This window comes from Silene latifolia, chromosome 8 (assembly GCF_048544455.1).
Source record: "Silene latifolia isolate original U9 population chromosome 8, ASM4854445v1, whole genome shotgun sequence".
Lineage (NCBI taxonomy): Eukaryota > Viridiplantae > Streptophyta > Magnoliopsida > Caryophyllales > Caryophyllaceae > Silene > Silene latifolia.
The window spans coordinates 42,299,374-42,321,884 of NC_133533.1; the positions used below are offsets into that span (position 1 = coordinate 42,299,374).

Consider the following 22,511-nt stretch of genomic DNA (forward strand, 5'->3'; position numbering starts at 1 on the left):
GGCGAATCATGGGCGTGAAGCCACTCCCGCAAGTGACTCCACTCAGCCAGGGACGCACTCCGAAGAACACAGACAGATACAATCACAACAATCAACAACCACCAAATCCAACAACCGTCACAATATGAGCATAATACTTTATAACAATCACAATCAACAACAACCACATTATGTGACTAATACTGAGCAGGGGAAACCCTACCTGGAATGCAACACAAGCAGACAGTCTCAACAGCTGTATCAAAACCTCTACTCTACGAATCTTCCTCCTGACACATAATCATATAATTACTAACAATCACAATTAACAATCAAAACCCCCAATTCTCTAAATTAGGGTTTAAACAAAGTTCATTAACTACTATAAAATTGGTATCTAGATCTTACCCTTAACGCAAGGATCACTAAGATGCAAAGAATGATGAAATCCGACCTCTTAAGCTTCGATATTTGTCAATAACATGGATGATGCGAACAACGTAGTTTCAATCTCCTTTTTAAGTTTATTAGGTTTGTAAAAGTGTTTAATAAAGATGACGATATGAATTATATACTAATCCGTGTTATTAACAAAATCCGTCAAAATTATACCCGTTAACCGATCTTCTCGATCGAGTAACTAACGTACTCGATCGAGTGCCACTTACTCGATCGAGTACCCAGGCTACTCGATCGAGTACCCTACAGGCAGAACACTGTTTCTAAAATCAAAACACCCTTACTCGACAGAGTAAGGCCCACTCGATAGAGTACCCAGAGACTCATAAAACCGTAGTATTACAGTGTTAGTGACAAATCCAACCTTACTTGCTACAACTATGATGAAGTGGGTCACAATAGGCACGACTGTACCAGTGCCAAGGTTGGAGGGTTTTCAGGAGCTTATCAAGGGAGTTTCTCTCAGGCTCTGAGTCAGAGTTTTGCTAGTAACAGACTATCTGGGTCTTGGGGCAACCGTGGAGAGAAAAACAACAACAACAATGGCGGTTTTAATCGCAATAGTGGAGGATCCTATCAGCGCCCGAACAAGAGTGTGACTTAGAACTCGGCAGCTAAGCCGACAACTTCGAACACCTTGGTCCGGGATGGAGGCTAGAAAAGCAGCGGAAAGCTCTTCATGATAGGTAAACAAGAGGCTGAAAATGATGCATATGTAGTTACCGCTACCTTTCTTGTTCATAATACACCGTCTTTCGTTTTATTTGACTTAGGGGCAACCCACTCTTTTGTGTCTAGAGGTCATGCTTTATCTATGGGTTTGGGGGAGTATGAACTTGTAAAAGATGATGTGTTTATACATTCTGGGGAGTCGGTGTCTTGTGTTAAGTTGCATAGAGATGTGTCCATGTTGAAAGGAGAGGTAGACTTACCGGTCAACTTGCTAGAGTTTAATATGGATGGGTTTGAGGTCATCGTCGGGTGGGACTGGTTGGGTAAGTATGATGCTAAGATAGATTACCGACAAAAGAAAGTGTATTTAAAGGGTCCCAAGAGTGTCAGAGTGTCTTATAGAGGGTTTGTCGTGAGGCCAAATTGTAAGTTTATCGCTGTAATGACTTTAAAGTCATGCTTAAGGAAGAAGTGTCCCTTGATTCTTTGCCAAGTGAGAGATAGGCGTGCATAGCAGCTGACAGCATCTAATATACATGTGGTTGGAGAGTTCAGTGATGTTTTTCCAGATGAGATATCGGGGTTACCACCTAAGAGAGATATTGACTTCAATGTGGAGCTCAAACCGGGGACATGTCCTATATCTAAAGCATCGTACCGTATGGCACCTAAAGAGATGGAAGAGTTGAAGAAACAGTTATATGATCTATTAGACAAGGGGTATATTCTGCCTAGTGTATCACCGTGGGGAGCACCAGTGTTGTTTGTGAAAAAAGAAAGATGGGAGCATGAGGTTATATATGCATCGACTATAGGGAGATGAATCATGTCAAAGTGAAGAACAGGTATCATTTACCAAGGATTGATAACCTTTTTGATCAGCTGAGTGGCGCATGGGTGTTCTCCAAGATCGATTTGAGGTCGGGTTATCACCGGTTGAGGATAGCAAATGAGCACATTTCTAAGACAGCTTTTCGATCACGATATGGTCACTATGAGTACATTGTGATGCCTTTTGGTTTGACGAATGCACCAGCAACTTTCATGGATCTTATTAACCAAATCTTCAGCCCGTTTTTTGGACAAGTTTGTGGTCGTCTTCACTGATGATATCTTAGTCTACTCTAAGACTAAGAAGGAGCATGAGGAGCATCTGAGGTTAGTTTTATAGACCTTGCGAGATAATCAGCTATATGCCAAGCTATCTAAGTATGAGTTTTGGCTATAGAAACTGGCTTTTCTGGGTCACGTCATATCTAAAGAGGGTGTGTCGGTGGACCCTAACAAGATAGAGGCCGTTACCAAGTGGGAATAACCAAAGAATGTTGCTGAGATTTCGAGTTTCTTGGGTTTAGCTGGTTACTACAAGAGGTTCATGAAAGACTTTTCTATGATCGCGCGGCCTATGACAGCTTTAATGAGGAAAGAGGCCAGATTTCCGTGGGATGAGAGTTGTGAGACGGCGTTCCAGACCTTAAAGGAGCGTTTGACCATAACTCCTATCCTAGCTTTACCTGAGGGAAGTGACAACTTTGAAGTATACACCGATGCTTCAAAGAATGGTTTAGGATGTATTTTGATGTAGAATGGGAAGGTTATAGCTTATGCGTCAAGGCAGTTGAAGTCGTATGAGGAGAACTATCTTACTCATGATTTGGAACTAGCTATAGTTGTTTTTTATCTTAAGATTTGGAAGCACTATCTTTATGGGCCAACTTTTAAGGCGTTTTCAGATCATAAGAGTCTAAAATATATCTACACTCAGAAAGAGCTTAACATGCGACAGAGACGATGGATGGAGCTGAATGGGGAATATGACATGGAGATCATCTATCACGAGGGAAAGGCTAATGTTGTTGCAGATGCTTTGAGTAGGAAGAGTATTCATTCGTTGTGTACAACTATGTCCCTGCTAAAGCTGAGGGATACGATGTCTAAGATGGGGATACATATGATTCCGAAGGGGGATACCGTCGGGGATTTGACGATCGAGCCAGATTTTTATGATGATATAAAGAGAAAACAAAAGCTTGATCCTAGGATCCAAGAATGGAGGTCAAGGGTGGAGAGTGGCACGGTTTCTAGGTTTTCTATCCACACATATGGGAGTGTTCGCTTTGATGGGAGATGGTGTGTTCCTGATGACGCAGATTTGAGGAGAGTAATCATGACAGAGGCTCATTATACTCCTTATTAAGTTCACTCAGGAGGTGACAAGCTTTATAAGGACCTCAAGAAAATGTTTTAGTGGCCTAATATGAAGAGAGATATAGCTGAGTTTGTGGCTAAGTGTCTGACCTTTCTAAGTGTCTGACTTGTCAGAGGGTAAAAGGTGAGCAACGAAGGCCGCAAGGTAAGATTCAGTCACTTGAGGTACCCAAGTGGAAGTGGGAGTCGATCTATATGGACTTTATAGTAGGGTTACCAAGGACACTGATGCGTGTCTTAAATATGATGTTTTACACCCCATTTTACACGCATTTCAGAGCTCATTTGTGTAGTTTATGCTACTATTTGCCCCAATTCGTCTACTTTCGTATTTTTATGTAATATTGCAGATTTATGCGGAAATGAGTAGAAATCGAGCCAAATCCGTCCCCGAGTACCTTGCATTGCATTTGACGTGAAGTATTTACTCAAGAAATGAGCTTGGTGCGTATTCCGAGGTCCGAAAGACAAATCCACGAGAATTAAAAGCGGATTATCAGCTACTCTAGTCGATCGATTGACCTCTATGGTCGATCGACCAGAGCCCGACTTACAGGAACTCCTGTTCAGCATACCTCAGTCAATCGACTGCCTTGTGTGGTCGATCGACCAAGCCGCTACTCTGACGCAAATAAAAAGATCGAGAATAAGGAAGCCCAATGTGTATTAGGTTTTGCGAATAATGTTACGTTATATTCCTATATAACGTAAGCTGACATTAAGCTTTAGGCAGTCAGTTTTCATAGAGCTTTTCATCCAGTTTTAATTTATCATTTATTAGGGTTTGGTTTCCGAGTTGAATCATTCAATACAATTCCTTTCGTTCGTGCTTTTCTTCCTGCAATTCTTCTACTGGTATTCCTTTGTTCATTATTTCAGTTTTATTGCTTTATTTCGTTCGTAGCTAGAATTGATAGATTAGTTTCCCGAAGCCATAATTATCGTTTTATGCTAATCTTTTGTTCCGTTAATTTAAGCATGAATTCAGTAGTCTATTTCGTTAATCTTGTTGTTGTTTTTACCAATATCATGAGTAGCTAAATACCTCGTGCTAGGATGTAGGGGAACTGTAGATTAGGCGGCAGTAGAATAGTACGACCTGAGTCGCGCCACGGTCGATCGACCGCACACCCTGGTCGATCGACTGGCCACGTGAGGTTTTGCTTCGTTTTAATTGATTTAAATTCTATATTTGATGAATCGAGTGCACGCGACTAGTTGAATGCTTAGTAAATGACCGACCCATTAGATCGAAAGATAGGGTAAGTTGTTAGACTACCAATTAAAATGACTAAACTATGCTAAGATCGAAAGATAGGTAAAGTTTAGATTATTAGTAATTTTTCAGGACGAGAGTCAGTACTAGTGATATTAGGGACCCGTAGCGAGATCGAAAGACGCTACCTGTTGAGAGTGGACCGAGAGGACCTCTTGTTTTCCCGCGTCATGTGTTTATTTCAGACCTACTTAGTATGCTGCTGCCGAAACTACAGTGAACCGGCCATCTTCGTACCCCTTTTATATTTGATTTTATACATTTCTTTAGTTTATTGCTCATTAGTTATAGACCAATTCAAAACAACCCCCACATAATCGTTACCTTAGACTGAAACTAGACAACTAATAATTACATCTGCCTCTTTGTGGTTCGACCCTGCTACCGCTATCTATAGTTGTAGTTAGGAATTATAAATTTTATTTTTGGTGCACACAACGACGGGCATCAAATTTTGGCGCCGTTGCCGGGGAGGCAATTGTTCTAATTTTTAGTTGTTTTATTTTAGTTTGTATCTTAGTTTAAGGGACATTTGTTCCTTAAACTATTCTCATATGCTTTTTGTAGTTTCTTCTTATGCGCAGGTCACAGGGTGGTGAATTACTACCGTTCAATCCTGAGATTGAAAAGACTTTGCGTGAGTTGAGACGATCATCTAGGATATTGCCGACAGAGGAAGAGCTGAGTACTCTGTCTAGTTACTACGAGAACGAGTTGTTTGAGGAAGATCCACCTTCATCTCCCATTTTCACTTCATCAGCTGAGACCGTCACATCTCCAGATTTTCTAGAAATGGCTGAAGAAGCTACTATAGCAAGTCACTCTGAGCCGACAGCTGCAAATCTATTTAAGGGGTTCGAATTACCGGGAGCTGATAGAAAATTCGAACCGAAGCCTTCTTATATCAACTTGGTTGAGAGAAACCAATTCGGGGGAGCTGCAAATGAAGATGCAGCCAAGCATATGGAGATATTTATTGATTATTGCTGTTCCATACCCCCACCAGCCGGTGTGACCCAGGACCAGGTGAAGGAGACAATGTTTATATTCTCTCTTCGTGATGCTGCAAGGGAGTGGTACAGAGACCTGGATCGAGCTGCTAATGGGATCACTGACTGGAATTCGCTGGCCTTGGCGTTTTATAAGAAGTATTTCTCCGCCTCGAAGACTAATGCCATTAGAGCTCAGATCACAAGCTTTAAACAGGGTCCTAACGAGAACTTTCATGAGGCGTGGGTCCGTTTCAAGAAGCTGGTGCGAACCATTCCGCATCATGGGTTTGAGAAATGGAGCCTATGCAATCAGTTTTATAATGGGCTCTATGACGATCAGAGAGCTATCCTGGATGCGGCAGCTAGTGGCAGATTCCAGGAGAATATGGGGGAAACTAAGGGGTGGAAGATCATTGATGAATTGGCCACCCATAAAGCTGAGTATGGAAATTCCAGGGGAAATCAAAGGAGAGCTGCTGAATCTCCTTTTGTAGCTGCATTAGAGGCTCTTACGGCGAGGTTTGATAAGTACGAGTTGGGAGGGGTTTCGAAAGGAGGGATCTATCATGTAAATGCTGTTTCAGACGATCCTTTCGTCTGTAAAAGATGCGGAGCTGAGGGACATGTTTCAGATAATTGTCCTAGTCCCTTTGAGTCTTGTGCTACCTTTCAACATTATAGGCAATCAAACACTTACTATGAGCCGAATGTCCATCCAAACTTGAGGTGGATTAGCCAAAATGTCCTAAATCTAACTCAACCTCCACAGCAGCAGCAGCAGCAGAATTATGTGCCCCCTCATAAGCAACAACAGTTCCAAAAGCCTCCGTATGTCCCACAGCAGCATCAACAATCCCAAAGTTCTGATTTCAATGAGTTGAATAATTTGTTGCTGAAGGAGTCTTAAGCTAGAGAGGCTGGGATGAAGATGTTGGAGAGCCAAATTGCCCAATTGGCTAGCAAGAATACAACTCGAGCTCCGGGACATTTACCGACTCAGACGGATCAAAAGGAGACCCTTAATGCCATTACTTTGAGGAGTGGGTCTACCCTTGATGGGCCTGCTATGGTCGAGGATGTCTCTAAAAAAGATGATGCGGAACCGAGCAAGAAGAAAGCTATAACGAATAATAACAAGAAAAAGACGATCAGCAGGTATGTCAGTCGATCGACTGACATACCCAGTCGATCGACGATCCAGCGCAAAGAGACAACTTCTGTCCTCAGTAGAAGTCGGTCGATCGATCGACCAACCTTGGCCGATCGACCGATAGTCTTCTTGAAGGTGATTCTTTTCGTCCTCCAATGCCTGATAACTTGAGGGACAACTTGTTTCGGGGTACGACTGCCCCGAAAATATTGAGGCAAGACCCGAATGCTGATGGATCAGTTCCGGTTCTGAAGTACAACCCTTTGTCGATTAATGGTTCACATTTGAGACGGTCTGAAGAAGGGTCAAGCTACAACAAGGAGAAGGTTGTGGACTTTCACCTAAGTCCACCGATGCTTAAGCATGAGAGATTTAGAGGAGAGGGCTAAGTTACTTCTTACAGCCCCTTATCCAGAGAGATTGGTGCCGACGAAGGAACAGGTATCGTTTAATAAGTTTGAAAATGTTATTCGTAGCTTAAACGTACAAGTTCCTTTTCTTGAGTTAGTCAATCAAGTGTCTGCTTATATGAAATTCATGAAGCAACTCTTATCTAAAAAGAAGTCACTTGAAACTGTGCACATTGTCGCACTCACTGAGGAATCATGCTCTTATTTGACCCATACTGCACCCCATAAGCTAGAAGACCCGGGTAGTTTTTCAGTTCCATGTAGTATTGGCACCTTTTCTATTGAGAAGGCCTTGTGTGACCTAGGAGCCAGTATTAGTGTAATTCCCTTGAGTCTTGCTAGGAAGCTCTAGGTTTGCAGTTACCAACATGACAGTACAGATGGCTGACCGATCTGCGGTCCAGCCAATAAGAGTTTTAGAGGACATTCATTTGCAAATAGGAAAGTTTTTCTTCCCTGCTGACTTCGTTGTACTAGATATGCCCGAGGATGCCCACATTCCTATTATATTGGGTAGACCATTTCTGCACACTGCTGGTGCAGTTATAGAAGTTGGTTCAGAGACTTTGACCTTTAAAGTAGGAAAACACTCTATTGTCTTTGCCAAGACTGCTAAGAAGAAAGACCCCATGTGGCCAATAACTTGTAACACGGTTTCTGAAAAGAAATCATATTTTGTGCTTCCTGATATGCCTGTCTCTAAGCCTGTTTCTGCCATAACACCTCCGCCCCAAATTGAGAGCAAAGTGGAGGACGATTCCTCTATTTTAGACATTGCAGGAGCTGGTTTGGGGAAGGAAGAGCCGCATGTTGCTCCAGCTGTGCAGGAGCCAACCGTCTCAAGAGGCGGCTTAGGATGTCTTAGCTATGGCACTGATGATGAGCTTGAAGATGAGCCAATCAAAGTGAGGGAGTCCGACGTGGACTTTGATGAGCTAGAGGAGGTCATTGAGTGGGAAGATGTCCGACCTGTTGATCCGTTGAGTCATGCAGATGTTGGAGTTGAGAAGAGTGCAGCTGAGAAGATGAGCAGTGTTGAGGCTACCTCTTGTAGCCAGAAGCCGACCAAGTGGGCCATTCCGTGGCCGTTCTTGATCAACTATTAGTTGATCACATGCTTTTTCAAACTTTCATTTTATTGCTTTTTAAGACTTTTTATTGTTTTCGTGTGCGCGAGACTTCGCATTTTAATACGTTTGCTTAGGATTTTAAACACTTTAGTCGGTTACTTTGGGTTTTGCGCAATTTTGGGCGCGTTATTATGTGCTTTTACAGGTATATAGACCATATTAGCTCAAGTTAGTGAGCTAATTCGAAGAAATCAGAAGGTTGCAGCAGCTATTCCAGTCGATCGACTAGTCTGTATGGTCGATCGACTAGTCTGTATGGTCGATCGACTGGCTGCACAGTACCAGGAGCTTATGTTCCTGACATCCTGGTCGATCGACTGGGTGAGGTGGTCGATCGACCGTTGCCCGCTGATGTACCTGTCTTCGACCTTTCCCCTGCTGTGTTTGGTCGTTTTGCGGGCTTGAGGGAGTCTTCTCTCCTCTTTATTTTCCGCCATATTTCTGTTTTCTTCCGTTTTTAATTTTTGCACATAATTACCGCGTCCACTTTGCTTTCTTGGTTTTATGCATGGTATTTGTTGTCTTTTCAGGTACTTATTGGTAGCACTGCTAGCTACTGAAACCTCCTAGCTCACGCTGGTTTGGGGAGGTTTCTTTTTGCTGCGCTTAAAGTCTTGTGAGTTTCCGAATTCTTACTTCATGCCTTATGTAGTTAATTTACGCAAATTCCCGTTTCCTGTTATTTGATTATATGATTTTGCACAATGGGGACATTGTGCGGTTTGGTTTGGGGAAGGGTTTTGCGTTGCATTTCATTTGCTTGCATTCACGATTACATTTTGTCTTGCATTGTTGTTTATTTTCCTTTATATATATAGAAAATTCAATTCAAAAAAAAAAAATTGAAAAATTTGAAAATTTTCAAAAAATTTCACGTTTATTTTAGCATATAGGTCGAGTCGGAACGGTAGTATTTCAATGATGACATTGCATTTGCATTTGTTTATGCCTAAGCCTGCTAATTGAGATGTTATTAGTAGAATCAAATATGCATAGTCTACGAGTTTTCGTTAATTTATTTGCTGGACTTGAAACTTGACTTTGATTTTTGGCAAACTACATCATTTTCTGAGATTTAGAGCCTATAACTGGTGACATCCATGACCAGTTTATCTAGGATTGTGAGTAGTTCTCCTTATGAGACATGTTACATAAATATGCATAAATATGAACTTGGTCTGCTTAATACCTGTATGCATTCGGTTTGTGGTTAGTTGACACATGTGGTAGAGGTTTTCCTTTATTCATTTTGCCCATAAGCTCCACACTGCCAGAAATAGCCTTTTTGTCCCGTTACTACATCCTACATTTAGCCTGCCCTTGTCAAGCTAGTAGTCTAGTTTTGGGATTGTTACTATGTTTTTGGTGGCATTTGCTCATTTTGAGATGTTGTTGGGAAGATGAAGAAAGGAAGGGAAAAGAAGAAAGAAAAAATTGTAAAGGAAAAAAGAAGAGAAAAGAAAAAAAATGATTCGAAAAAGAAAGAAAAAAGAGAGTACTGTACTGTAGACGTGGTCGATCGACTGACCATCCTGGTCGATCGACTGATGCCCGAGAAGGAAAAGAAAAATCAATTCGCATAATTCAAAGTCTTTATTATATGGCGATTTTTGCTCCCATGTTGCATTTGTATCTTATGGGGAGTTAGTTGATTGATTACTACGGAGATTGTGAGTTTTGTGCTTGCTAATAGCACCGGTTTCATCAAAAATTTTGAGCAAGAAGTTGGATATCGTCATATGGTTTTGTTAGGGTACTAGCTTGATCACTTGTACCTCCACATTCCCATAAATGTTTTGCCTCTTCCTGCCCATTACCTCACATATCCCTTATTTACCTCGGCATGTGTCATGGTCATTTGTTTGGTTGGAATGCGTATGTACGGTTGTAGAGATCATTTTCATATTATATTGCAGGCATGTTCTTATAGATCGTAGTTAGGTGAGAGTCACTACAAAGTAAATTCTTTCTATCTTTACATATACTCGCCTGTATTTATCGAGTGAGTTGAGCGACCCGTGAGAGTCCATATTGATAAGTCTCTATCGTTGACGGTTCAGCAGTTTTTGACGACTTCATAACTCGTTTGCATGATTCACATTTCTAATTGATTGTTGGTTGTTGCGTTAAATTGGTTTAGGCCTTACAGTTTGCATTTCACTCTGAGATTGAACTCGTTCCACTAGGTTTTAAGATCGAGTCTAGTTCTTGCTTGGGGACAAGCAAGGGTTTGGTTTGGGGAAGTTTGATGCGTGTCTTAAATATGATGTTTTACACCCCATTTTACACGCATTTCAGAGCTCATTTGTGTAGTTTATGCTACTATTTGCCCCATTTTGTCTACTTTCGTATTTTTATGTAATATTGCAGATTTATGCGGAAATGAGTAGAAATCGAGCCGAATCCGTCCCCGAGTACTTTGCATTGCATTTGACGTGAAGTATTTACTCTAGAAACGAGCTTGGTGCGCATTTCGAGGTCCGAAAGACAAATCCACGATAATTAAAAGCAGATTATCAGCTACTCTAGTTGATCGACTGACCTCTATGGTCGATCGACCAGAGCCCGACTTACAGGAACTCCTGTTCAGCATACCTCAGTCGATCGACTGCCTTGTGTGGTCGATCGACCAAGCCGCTACTCTGACGCAAATAAAAAGATCGAGAATAAGGAAGCCCAATGTGTATTAGGTTTTGCGAATAATGTTACGTTATATTCCTATATAACGTAACCTGACATTAAGCTTTAGGCAGTCAGTTTTCATAGAGCTTTTCATCCAGTTTTAATTTATCATTAATTAGGGTTTGGTTTCCGAGTTGAATCATTCAATACAATTCCTTTCGTTCGTGCTTTTCTTCCTGCAATTCTTCTACTGGTATTCCTTTGTTCATTATTTCAGTTTTATTGCTTTATTTCGTTCGTAGCTAGAATTGATAGATTAGTTTCCCGAAGCCATAATTATCGTTTTATGCTAATCTTTTGTTCCGTTAATTTAAGCATGAATTCAGTAGTTTATTTCGTTAATCTTGTTGTTGTTTTTACCAATATCATGAGTAGCTAAATACCTCGTGCTAGGATGTAGGGGAACTGTAGATTAGGCGGCAGTAGAATAGTACGACCTGAGTCGCGCCACGGTCGATCGACTGGCCACGTGAGGTTTTGCTTCGTTTTAATTGATTTAAATTCTATATTTGATGAATCGAGTGCACGCGACTAGTTGAATGCTTAGTAAATGAGCGACCCATTAGATCGAAAGATAGGGAAAGTTGTTAGACTACCATTAAAATGACTAAACTATGCTAAGATCGAAAGATAGGTAAAGTTTAGATTATTAGTAATTTTTCAGGACGAGAGTCAGTACTAGTGATATTAGGGACCCGTAGCGAGATCGAAAGACGCTACCTGTTGAGAGTGGACCGAGAGGACCTCTTGTTTTCCCGCCTCATGTGTTTATTTTAGACCTACTTAGTATGCTGCTGCCGAAACTACAGTGAACCGACCATCTTAGTACCCCTTTTATATTTGATTTTATACATTTCTTTAGTTTATTGCTCATTAGTTATAGACCAATTCAAAACAACTCCCACATAATCGTTACCTTAGACTGAAATTAGACAACTAATAATTACATCTGCCTCTCTGTGGTTCGACCCTGCTACCGCTATCTATAGTTGTAGTTAGGAATTATAAATTTTATTTTTGGTGCACACAACGACGGGCATCAGACACAGCAAGGTAAAAATATGATTTGGGTGATCGTTGATCGTTTAACAAAGTCAGCTCTCTTCATTCCGATGAAGGATACTTGGACCAAGATACAACTAGATTTGGGTTATAGAAAGCATGTGGTTCGGTTACATGATGTGCCTAAGGATATAGTGTCGGATCGAGATGCAAGGTTCATATCACGGTTTTGGTAAGAGTTGCAGGATTTGATGGGAACAACCTTAAAGATGAGTACAGCTTTTCATCCTACGACAGATGGTCAGACTGAGAGGACCATCAAGACTTTAGAGGACATATTAAGGGCTTGTGCCATGGAGTTCGGTCGGAGTTAGGAAGATAGGCTGGACTTGATTTAGTTTTCTTATAATAACAACTATCACACCAGTATTGGGATGGCATCCTTCTAGGCTTTATATAGCAGAAAGTGTAGGAGTCCAGTTTGTTGGGATAATAGTGCTAAGGCAGTGGTTTTAGGACCACAGATGGTGCAAGATATGACTGAGCAAGTTCGACTGATACGTCACAAGATGAAAGCAGCTCAGGATCGCCAAAAGAGTTATGCAGATTTGCACCGTAGGGACATCGAGTTCGCAGTAGATGATGAAGTCCTTTTGAAAGTGTCACCTATGCGAGGGGTGATGAGGTTTGGCAAGAAAGGTAAGTTGAGCCAGAAATTTATCGGCCCGTATGAGATCTTGGATCGTGTAGTTGAAGTAGCCTACCATCTAGCTTTACCCCTAGCTTTGGATCGAGTCCACAACGTGTTTCATGTTTTGCAGCTCCGGAAGTATGTGAGTGATCCATCACATATGCTTGAGGTTGAGAACATAGAGCTTGATGAGTCTTTATCTTATGCGGAGGTTCCTAAGAAGATCATAGACCGCAAGGTACGTACGATAAGGAATGGTGAGACCATCTTTCTTAAGGTACTTTGGTCTAATCATAATGTGGAAGAGGCCACATAGGTACCAGAGGAGGCTATGGGAGAGCATTTTCCCCACCTTTTCGATCAGGGTATGTTTGGTTACGGGGACGTAACCGTTGTCTTTTTATGGGGGTATGAGATGATCGTATGCTTGTTTTTGAGTTAGTTTGAGTTGGTTTAGCTATGTTTGTGTCATCCTGTCAGTTGTGTTGGGTGCTTTGTTTTATGTAGTGGGAGTTGTTTGGCTTTGGTAGTAGTTGTTGAGGAGTCGTGTTGTAGTTGTTGGTCTTGTTTTGTGTGTATAGTGTGGACTTCGGGGATGAAATTCTTTTTAAGGAGGGAAGACTGTAATACTACGGTTTTCTAAGTTGGTTACTCGGCCGAATATGGCTTACTCGGCCGAGTAAGTTTGTCGTTTGTTTCTGGATAGATTACTGTCCAAGAATACTCGGCCGAGTATGGGAATACTCGACCGAGTAGAGGATACTCGGCCGAGTATACTCAATACTCGACCCAGTATCCCGTCTGACGGGGTTTATTTCCGCGGTTTGATTTAGAAAGGATTAGAGTTATACAAAAGGGTATTTACAGTTCTTAATCATTTTAACAAAACCTAAGCATACAACGTAACTCTAATCCTCTCCAAATCTCTCTTTCAAGTGTGTGGATCGTTCATGAGTATAGTTCATCTTTCCTTGCGTCGATCGTGTCGGTAAGCCTCTGATTTCATTTGTTCTATTAATTTGTCTTTTAGGGTTTTTGACCTAGTTATGATTGGGGGAAAATGGGGGATTTTGGCATGTCGTAATTGGTATTATGTGATTGTTGTTAGGTGAAGACTTCGTAGAGGAGCCATTCTAGCTTGCCTAATTATCTCATTGCAGTTTGTGCTAAGGTAGGGTTTCCCTACTTGGTTTACTGTCTAATTGAATTGAGATTATGTGGTAATTGTTTGTACGTTTGATATTGTGATTATCTGTTGTTGATGGATTGGAGTTTCGTGTTGGTGTTGTGATGGTTGTTGGTGATGTTCGCGAGGCGCGTCCTCGGCTGAGTGAAGTCACTTGCGGGAGTGGATTCACGCCCGCCCTCTGTGGAACCCGCCACAGGAGGGGATGTGCACATTAATGAACAGGGTTATCGCTCGTTGATGAGCGGGGAATTGGTGGGTACGGCTGCGGTCCCCCACTGGCAGGGCTACACACTTTAGTGTGTAGTCAGTTACATGATGTCATTGGGAGTTGGAGGTGGATGATGATCAGTTGTTTATCTTATCGTACTTGTCTTATTTTGATTATGCAGTAAATTGACCCCGTTGTTGTTTTGTAAAATATGTGGTAATCCATTCGGGGATGTTGAGCAGATTGTGACAAGTGATGATGATTATTAGCTTTGGGGACGAGATGGGGAGTCATCACTCGAGTCTAACTTCCGCGGTCACGAGATTTACTTTCATAGTTTCAGTTGTTCAGTTCTAGCAAACAGTATTTTGGTTTTGGATTTTGGGAACATGTAAACATTAACGCTTTATACTTTTATAATTGTTGTTGTGGAATGGTAACTTTGATATACTAGCCTCGGAAAACCGAGATGTTGACGGTCTCTCATGCTAGGGTGGTCCTGGTAAGGCACCTTGGCATATGGGGGTGTCACACAAACAATCACCTTCGACCATGATTCGGCTATGACCTTTCCTCCACGATTCTTTAATCCCTTCGAGAACTGCAACCGCTTCAGCAACAATCGGCTCCGAAACTTCCCCTTGCACAACCGACACCCCCACAACACGCTGCCAGAAGTATCCCTACACACCATCCCAAAGCTCACACCATCACCTTCCTTAACTCCCGTATCAACATTAATCTTGACGAAACCCGCTTCTGCTACCCTCCAACCCCTTCCCACGACCTCTTCCTCCCCCTGCCGCCCTCATGCTATTCCCTTATCCCGCACATATCCACCACTCTCTATTTCCTCGACCACATCTTGAACACGCCGCACCACAGGCAACATGCTCACCTCCCTCGACTCAAAGACAACCTTATTTCAATGTTCCCACAAAGCCCATTAATCGACCATAAACCTATCGTGGTCCCTCATCCCTAGCTCCCTCCACTTCCCCTCAACCCAATCCCGCACACCACCCGCATCCTCCTCCTACTCTTCCCCCAACTCCAGCTCCTCCCACACCCGAGCCGCAGCCCCGCAAGATTTAATAAAATGTAAACTAGTTTAAAAATCATAATTACATAAAGGACATAAAGTTTGCTCACCTCGAACTCGGGAAGCTATGTTCGCCTTGGTCGCCAGTGCTTCACTACATAGTTGCCAGAAGTTTCATGCGGGGCCAAACCAGGACTTTCCAGAGCCTGCTCTACAACCACTTCTCCCTTTCCCAATCCGATACACCCCTACCTCCATCTCCCCCATCTCGCCAGCAAGAAGTCAATAAGCCGACCTCACCGTAAACATCCCATCCTTTTCTGCTCTCCAATACCACACATCACACGGTCTATTCGGGCTTGCCCGAATATTGCTAATCCTCTCCTTCTCAAAAGGCAGAAACACCGTAACAAGAAGGTAATCCCTCCACCCGCCACCATTTGTGTCCAAAAGCTCAAACACCAGCATCTCTTCACGCCCAGGGACACACGAAGAAAGTACACGGCCAGATTGAGTACCCGGAATCCATGCATTATGAGACCTATGAGTTAGGTTTAAATCTGGCATCAAATAAAATGTACTCCCTCTTATCCTCTAAGATCTTCCACATTTCCTTAAATGGTAAATTCAGAAAGATCTTTCACTTTCCTTATTTGTCTATCATTGTGGTTATAATTACCTATGACCCCACATTCTTTCTTACATCCATTTACATCCACATACCACTAAATATTTGTCAAAAACAATTATGGAAGAACTTAGAGAATAAGAGGGAGTATCATACAATATGACCTAGACATATTTTAGGTTTTAAGAGTAATCTTGTTAATTTGCACTATTTAATCATATAATTTTAAGTTGTAATTCTCGTAAATAAAGTGGTGATGGTAAGGCCTTGGTTGAAATGATCTTATGGAGTGTTCAAACATTAATCCATAATCCGAAATAGGGGTGGTCAAACATGTGGGCTGACCCGCCCGCCTGGACCCGACCTGTCCCCCGATCATCTTTTACTTGGCCCGCGTGACCTGTGTCTATCCTGGCCTAACCGGTCAAAAACTAGGGTCGGCCAATCGCCCTTGAACCGCCTTTTACCCGAACTTGACCTTGACACCCCTCAACCCGCTACTTGAGCCTACCCTCGGACGGCTTTGGTTCCATCTCCACGAGGCCCGCCCATGTTGACCCGCCCGCTACCCCTGGCCATTTTTGAGCCAGCCTAGACAAGTCCATCCAGCCCGAATGTTTAAACACCCCTAACCAAATTAACCTAACGTCATCCGATTTAACTTGAATGATTATGATTATTGAAAATTAGTATTACCGAAAATGACTCGAACCCGACATAACTAGAGTACCCGACCCAAGGTGTCGAGTGGGAAACGACAATGAATAGCTTTAATTTGATTTTTGCACTGTTCTCATTGTCATTGTCATCTAACTAATAACTCAAAGAAACCTCCATAATAACGTCTCCTTCAAACCTTCATTTCTACTTTTCCTAATTTTCTCACTCACCTTTCCAATTATTGCATTTTTCTGAACTAACCAATCTCATTACTCTTTAATCTTTATGCTTAATCTTATTTAAATTGCAAGCTTAATCTTCTCTACTTCATCCAAGAAATATATAATAATATTGTTCATATATTTGTTATTTTGCAGATGTGTTGAGTGCTAATTCAGGTACGCTACTTGGTTGCTTGATCTTGATTTATTATTGGTTTAATTGTTATCTTCTTTATAATTTATACAGTAGGCTTCCCTTGCGACGAGTCACAAATTATGACGGATGAAATGTGACCATTTTATAATAATGGTTACTCCATTTTATCTTAAAATGGTCACATTTCCCCGTCACAAATGAGAATTTGTGTTTATATTAATATTTTGTAAAACTGATTCACTCACAAAAGCTAATAACAAAATGGATTCAAGAAACAAATGCATTCCGTTTTATGCAAACTTTTGTGCCGGGCAGCCTTGCACGAGAATTTGTGTCGCGCTAATTGTTTGCTAGTTTAATGGTTTTTGTGTAAATTTGGAATTTGTTAATGTTTTCGGTTGTGCAAATGGTATGATTTTGCATTGAGAAAGCCAGTAAAGTTATTGATTGTATGGTTGATTTAGTATATTCACATCCTAATTTCGTCGAGGTGGATTGAAAGCGGTTGACTTTCACTTACTCATTCCGAAGTAGGTCATAGCCTCATAGGTTGGTCATATACTCATGCTCGAGTATGAACCTAGTTTTATTTGCTTATTAAAATATGGGTTTTTTTGTCAAACACAACCTTTAAAAAAAAGTATTTCCAAACACCACCTTTAAAAAAAAGTTTGTCAAATACAACCTTTAATAAATTTTTTTGTCAAACACGACTTTTTGGCCGGATTCCGACAACTTCCTGACCACTTACCATGCGGTGACTTTCAGTCTATATTTGAGATAGCAAACGAGATCGGTTTAAGGTGTTCTTGTACTCGTTGGAAAGGTGGGAGTACAAGTTTTCCAGGGGTTGTCAACACGGTGGCCAAAGGTGACCTTATGTGAGTTCAACTAGTGCGTAAAGTAAGGTTGATCAGAGAAAGGGCTGTAAGTCTGGGTTTACAGTGGGTGGTCAAGGGGTTTTTCGTGGGTCTTTTAACGGGGTTATGATGTTTTGTTTGGTCTGAAATTTGGTATGTAGGTTACTGGGAGTGCAAGGTATGTCGTAGTTGTGTTATTTGTGGCGGTCGTTGGTTGCAAGTGGTGGTTTGATGGGGAGTGAATTGACCCACGACAAAATCCTACTCTGACTTACATCAACCCCTCTGTGACCGGCCTTATTTTACACATCAATCTACCCCACATAAAGTCACCTTTGACCAGCGTGTTGACAACCGCTTTAAAGCATATACTCCCACCTTTCCAACGAGTCCAAGAACACCTCGAACTGGCCTTATTTGCTATTTCAAACATCGACTAAAAGTCACCCCATTGCAAGTGGTCAAACTCTGGCCAAAATGCTGAGTCTCCAAGCCAAAATGTTGTATTTGACAAAAAAAAATTATTAAAGTTTGTGTTTGACAAACGTTTTTTTTTTTTAAAAGTGGTGTTTGGAATATTTTTTTTTTTAAAGGTTGTGTTTGACAAAAAACCCTTAAAATATATCATATGTTATAGTTTAAAATTTAAATATCAGGCAAAAACATTCAAATGGATTTGAGTACATTGTTTTTGCATTATGTTGTGCACCTATAGATGTTGAGCTATATGACATTAAATCAATGTTGAATTTTGAGTTACTGGTGGTTGGATTAGCCACTTAGGCTTCTGCTATACAATTGTTCTCCAATCATGTTTGTCGCGATTTATTTTTTGTTAATACGGTTGTAAAGTTGGGGATTTTATTAGGCAAGGATGAGTAGTGATAGGAGCTCGGCTTACTGATGATTCTGTTGTAGTACTATTAATGTATCTTGTCATGCTGTTTGGTTCTAAATATCTGATGGCTGTATCATCTAAAGTGGTACTCCGTAACAATATTCTGTAAATTTTTCATCTGAGTCGAGTTAGTAAATTTTTCATCTGAGTCGAGTTTGATGTTCTGGAATTTATGTTATGGTAGTACGGAGTAATATTTTATGTTAGTATTCCATATGAGATGACTTTTTTGTTCAATTGCCATTTATGTTTAAAGTTAATTATAATTTGCTCTTTGAGACATAACATTTAGGTTCCCTTTAAAAACTGATCTACTTGAGCATTGCAAGTGCCCATGTTAATTCTTCAAAGTTTATGTTTCAGCATCTGTTTTGATAGACGTAAGCACCTACTTTGCACAATCACGAGGCAAGATGTGGCATTTTTTTTTATGGTGAAATACTGAAATGAAGACATCACAGGTCTATTTACCTTGTTTATCATTTTGTGTTATTTTATTGTTGTAGTTTACGTAGGAAATGGATTCACTGTATTGGGCTTGAGAGTGCTGGTTATAGATCGTACAACATTCGCGTGTGCCATTTGGATACTTAAGTTGTGAACCTATTTGGCTGTATACCTTGACCAGTAAATTATTGTGTTTTTTTCCCTCGACCAAGAGCTTTTAAGGTAAGTATGACTGTGTGAGACATGAGCTTCCTGTATTTATGTGTGTTTCAAAGTTAAGTTTGTGCTTTGCCATGATACCGTATTGAATCCATAAATTGTGGCCAGTGCTGTTTTCCATAAATGTGGCATGTGCCTGATTTATGATATAAAATTTGTCCAGGACTCTCAAACTACTACTGAAAAACAGTCCCCTGACCAAGTTTCCCATGAGTCACAAAGTGACCGACAAAACAATGATCCAGAAGCAGTTATCGACTCAGGTTCTGCTGCTGTATCAAGTAATGATGGACGCAAAGTTTCTCGAGAAGATATTGAACTAGTGAGGCAATCTTCTCGCCCACTTTTGGTTTGCTAAAATAATCTGTCGGAATTTGTTAAGATAATGGTTTACTGCAGGTCCAGAATCTTATAGAACGATGTCTACAACTGTATATGAATAGAGACGAGGTGGTTAAAACCCTTCTTAATCGTGCGAGGATTGATCCTGGATTTACTACTTTAGGTAGGAACCTTGAGCATTTGAAAGTGCAAACTTTGCCTAGTGTCTCCTGTAAAGTGTAAACTGAACTTTATTGTAATTAATTTGATTACCAAATTAAGATAAATCAACTAATCAAACTAGTGAATATTACGTGACAAATAGATAGTGCAAGAATGGATTACTCCGTATATGATTTATGTTCATGAATAAAACCTGTGGGGAGCAGTGCTATTTAAAATTCTAGATTCCGTACTTATGGTGAGCGCTCGAGCTACCGATTTGTTGAGGGTACTGATAGTTGTAGTGGGTACAGCTTCAGAATTATTTTTATGACTCAGGATTATGTATGTATGCCTCTGCTTGGGAAACTTTTAACAGGCTTCTGGTTCTATTGCTGTTTTTCCGTATTCTGATTCTTGTCCTTTTCGCTTGTCTCTCTCAGTATGGCAAAAACTGGAGGAAGAAAATGCCGATTTTTTCAGGGCCTATTATACAAGGCTAAAACTGAAGAAGCAAATTGTTCTGTTTAACCATCTTCTTGAACATCAGAATCATCTGATGAAGTATCCTGCTCACCCGAACGTCCCTGTGGCTCCTATTCGGAATGGAATACATCCTATGGCTGGTAAGTTGGTGATTTGTGGATAGCGGCAACTATGATATCAACTCTAACTGAGTTGTGCTTCATTTGTCCTGTCAATGAGTGCATTTGGGACGTTCCACTTTTTCTGGGAAAACTATGTGATCTTACTTTAACAATAGCAATGCCTAAAAATAGTTATTGCAGTCAGACTGATGATAATTTTGTTCACTTTTATGAGTTCTACTTCAATGCAAGCTATGTTCCATAGAGAGTTTCTTCACCATTTTTGGAGATGCAAGATCCTGAAATTTACGTTGAACAAATTTTCTTGATAAATCTATGTTATGTCTGGTTCCTTTCTCTTCTGGAAAGGGCTTCTAATGGTGTTGTATACCAGTATAAAGCTCTTTCCTCGGTGACTATTTTCTTTTATGCCTATGTGTTTGACCAAATTATTTGCACCACAGCTAACAACTTACCTATGGGTTACCCGGTTCTACATCCGCCTCCAATGCCGGCTACTGGTCGTCTTGATTCTATGAGTCATGGATTATCCAGCTGTCATGTCGTGAACGGAGTCCCTGCTCCCAGTAATTTCCAACCTATGATTATGAATTCTGGGAATGAGTGAGTGCCTTCTCCACAATTACAATTTTTCATATCAGTAAGTCTCATAATAAGCCTATCATAAGACCGACCCGCATTATGTCTACTTATTTCTTAATTTTAGGTCTATGAGCGCGAGCCTTCTCTTAAGATACTAATTGACGATCAGTTCATACCTTTACTCTCTCTTATACTATGACTATTGTTGCAGTATGATGATGGAGAGTAACTCATTGGATCCTGCACCTGTCATCCCACCTAGTAATGCCATGTCAGACATGCCGATTAGTCCAACATCAGTGGCATCGAGTGGCCATTTTCCATTCACTGCTTCAGATATCCCAGGGATGGGAGTAGATACTTCTGCGCTTGATACAGCTTTCCAGTCTGACGTGGGATCTTCAGTTGGATTGCAGTTTCAACCTGATGGCGGGGACGGACATTCTAAAGATTCTCTTCGGTCTTTGGCTCAAATTCCGTGGAATTTTAGCCTATCTGATCTAACCGCAGATTTATCAAACTTGGGAGGTGAGTTTTTGTCCCCCGTCTCTTTAAACTGGATATGCTGATTCAACTAACCGGGAATTTTAGTCATATATTCCCTTTTCTTTTCATTCGTTTACCGTCACCGACTCTAAAATCATTTTTGGATCAAGCTTGTGTTGTTGAAAAGATGAAAAATTAAATTGTTGAGAAATGACGGATGTGACAGGTCTAATGTATGAGAAACCTGTAGCTATCTAGAAATTCTCAGACAGCATTGTGGTACTAGTTCTCTAATTCTTTTCGGACATAATACTAATGCCGTGTACTGATATCTTCAGATCTTGGAGCATTGGGAAATTATCCTGGCTCACCCTTTTTGCATTCTGATTCTGATATACTTCTTGATACACCAGAGCAAGATGATATAGGTAAGCAGTTTCTATGTAAAATATAGCATGTTTATTCAGTTCGTGCATTTTTGTTCCAAATACCTTAATGACTTTACAAGCTGACTACCTTTACTTGCTTTTCTGGTGAGAGATATGTATGTAAGTTTGTATCTCACGAAACATGTGTGAGATGGTCGTGTATATGAGACCAACCCATTAACCCTATAGGGATCCTTGAATCCCCGTACAAGACCCACTGGTTGTTACCGTAATTCTAATTTCTCCTTGTTTCAGTTGAGGAGTTCTTTGTCGATCAAATCCCTAGTCCACCAACTCACTCCAATGACGAGAAGCTGTGAACCAATTTCCGTCTTCCCCGCATATCTCCGCGATGATATGCTTACAAAGTTACAAGGGAGCATAGATAGCACCAATGAGAAAAGTAAAGACGATAGTTATTTTATTACTACAAATATTCAAGCGCGGCTCTGAATGTCGTTTAGAGTGGTGATGGCCTAGGCCCTAGAGGCCCAATCTTCTAGTTTTTTTTTTTTTTTTTTTAATACGAGTATATTTTTTTAAAAGGCCACAATGTACTATTTTGCCTAAGGCCCCAAAAAGATCATGACCGGGGTATGAAGCATTACTCAGAACAACCGAGATCTGCTCTTAGAATCTCGTGGCAGGACTTGGCCTGTTGGCCAGCTTCCATTTGATATTGTTGTGTCATTTTAGAGGAGACTTACTGTTCGTTTAATCTGCCTGGTACATGTCATGGTCACG

At 40.9% G+C, this 22,511-nt stretch overlaps 2 protein-coding genes across 4 annotated transcripts in view; one reads left to right on the forward strand and one right to left on the reverse strand.

Moving 5' to 3' along the window:
* Positions 1-202: 202 nt before the first annotated feature.
* The window catches only part of LOC141594306 (uncharacterized), a 165,925-nt gene continuing 143,616 nt past the window's right edge, over positions 203-22,511 (reverse strand). Inside the window, exon 5 of the mRNA XM_074414411.1 lies at positions 203-269. The gene's annotated coding sequence lies outside the window, so the exon portion shown is untranslated. The remainder of the gene's footprint in view (positions 270-22,511) is intronic.
* On the forward strand, positions 16,514-22,462 carry LOC141596763 (uncharacterized). Of its 3 annotated transcripts, XM_074417007.1 has the most exons (9): positions 16,514-16,776; positions 18,878-18,975; positions 19,344-19,502; positions 19,580-19,685; positions 20,107-20,289; positions 20,715-20,874; positions 21,065-21,381; positions 21,678-21,767; positions 22,023-22,462. In XM_074417007.1, the coding sequence occupies exons 2-9, from the start codon at positions 18,961-18,963 to the stop codon at positions 22,085-22,087; spliced, it is 1,095 nt and encodes a 364-aa protein (XP_074273108.1). In that variant the 5' UTR covers positions 16,514-16,776; positions 18,878-18,960; the 3' UTR covers positions 22,088-22,462. The 3 variants fall into 3 exon arrangements, with proteins under 3 accessions (XP_074273108.1, XP_074273109.1, XP_074273110.1); XM_074417008.1 differs by lacking the exon at positions 18,878-18,975; XM_074417009.1 differs by lacking the exons at positions 16,514-16,776; positions 18,878-18,975 and adding an exon at positions 18,986-19,183.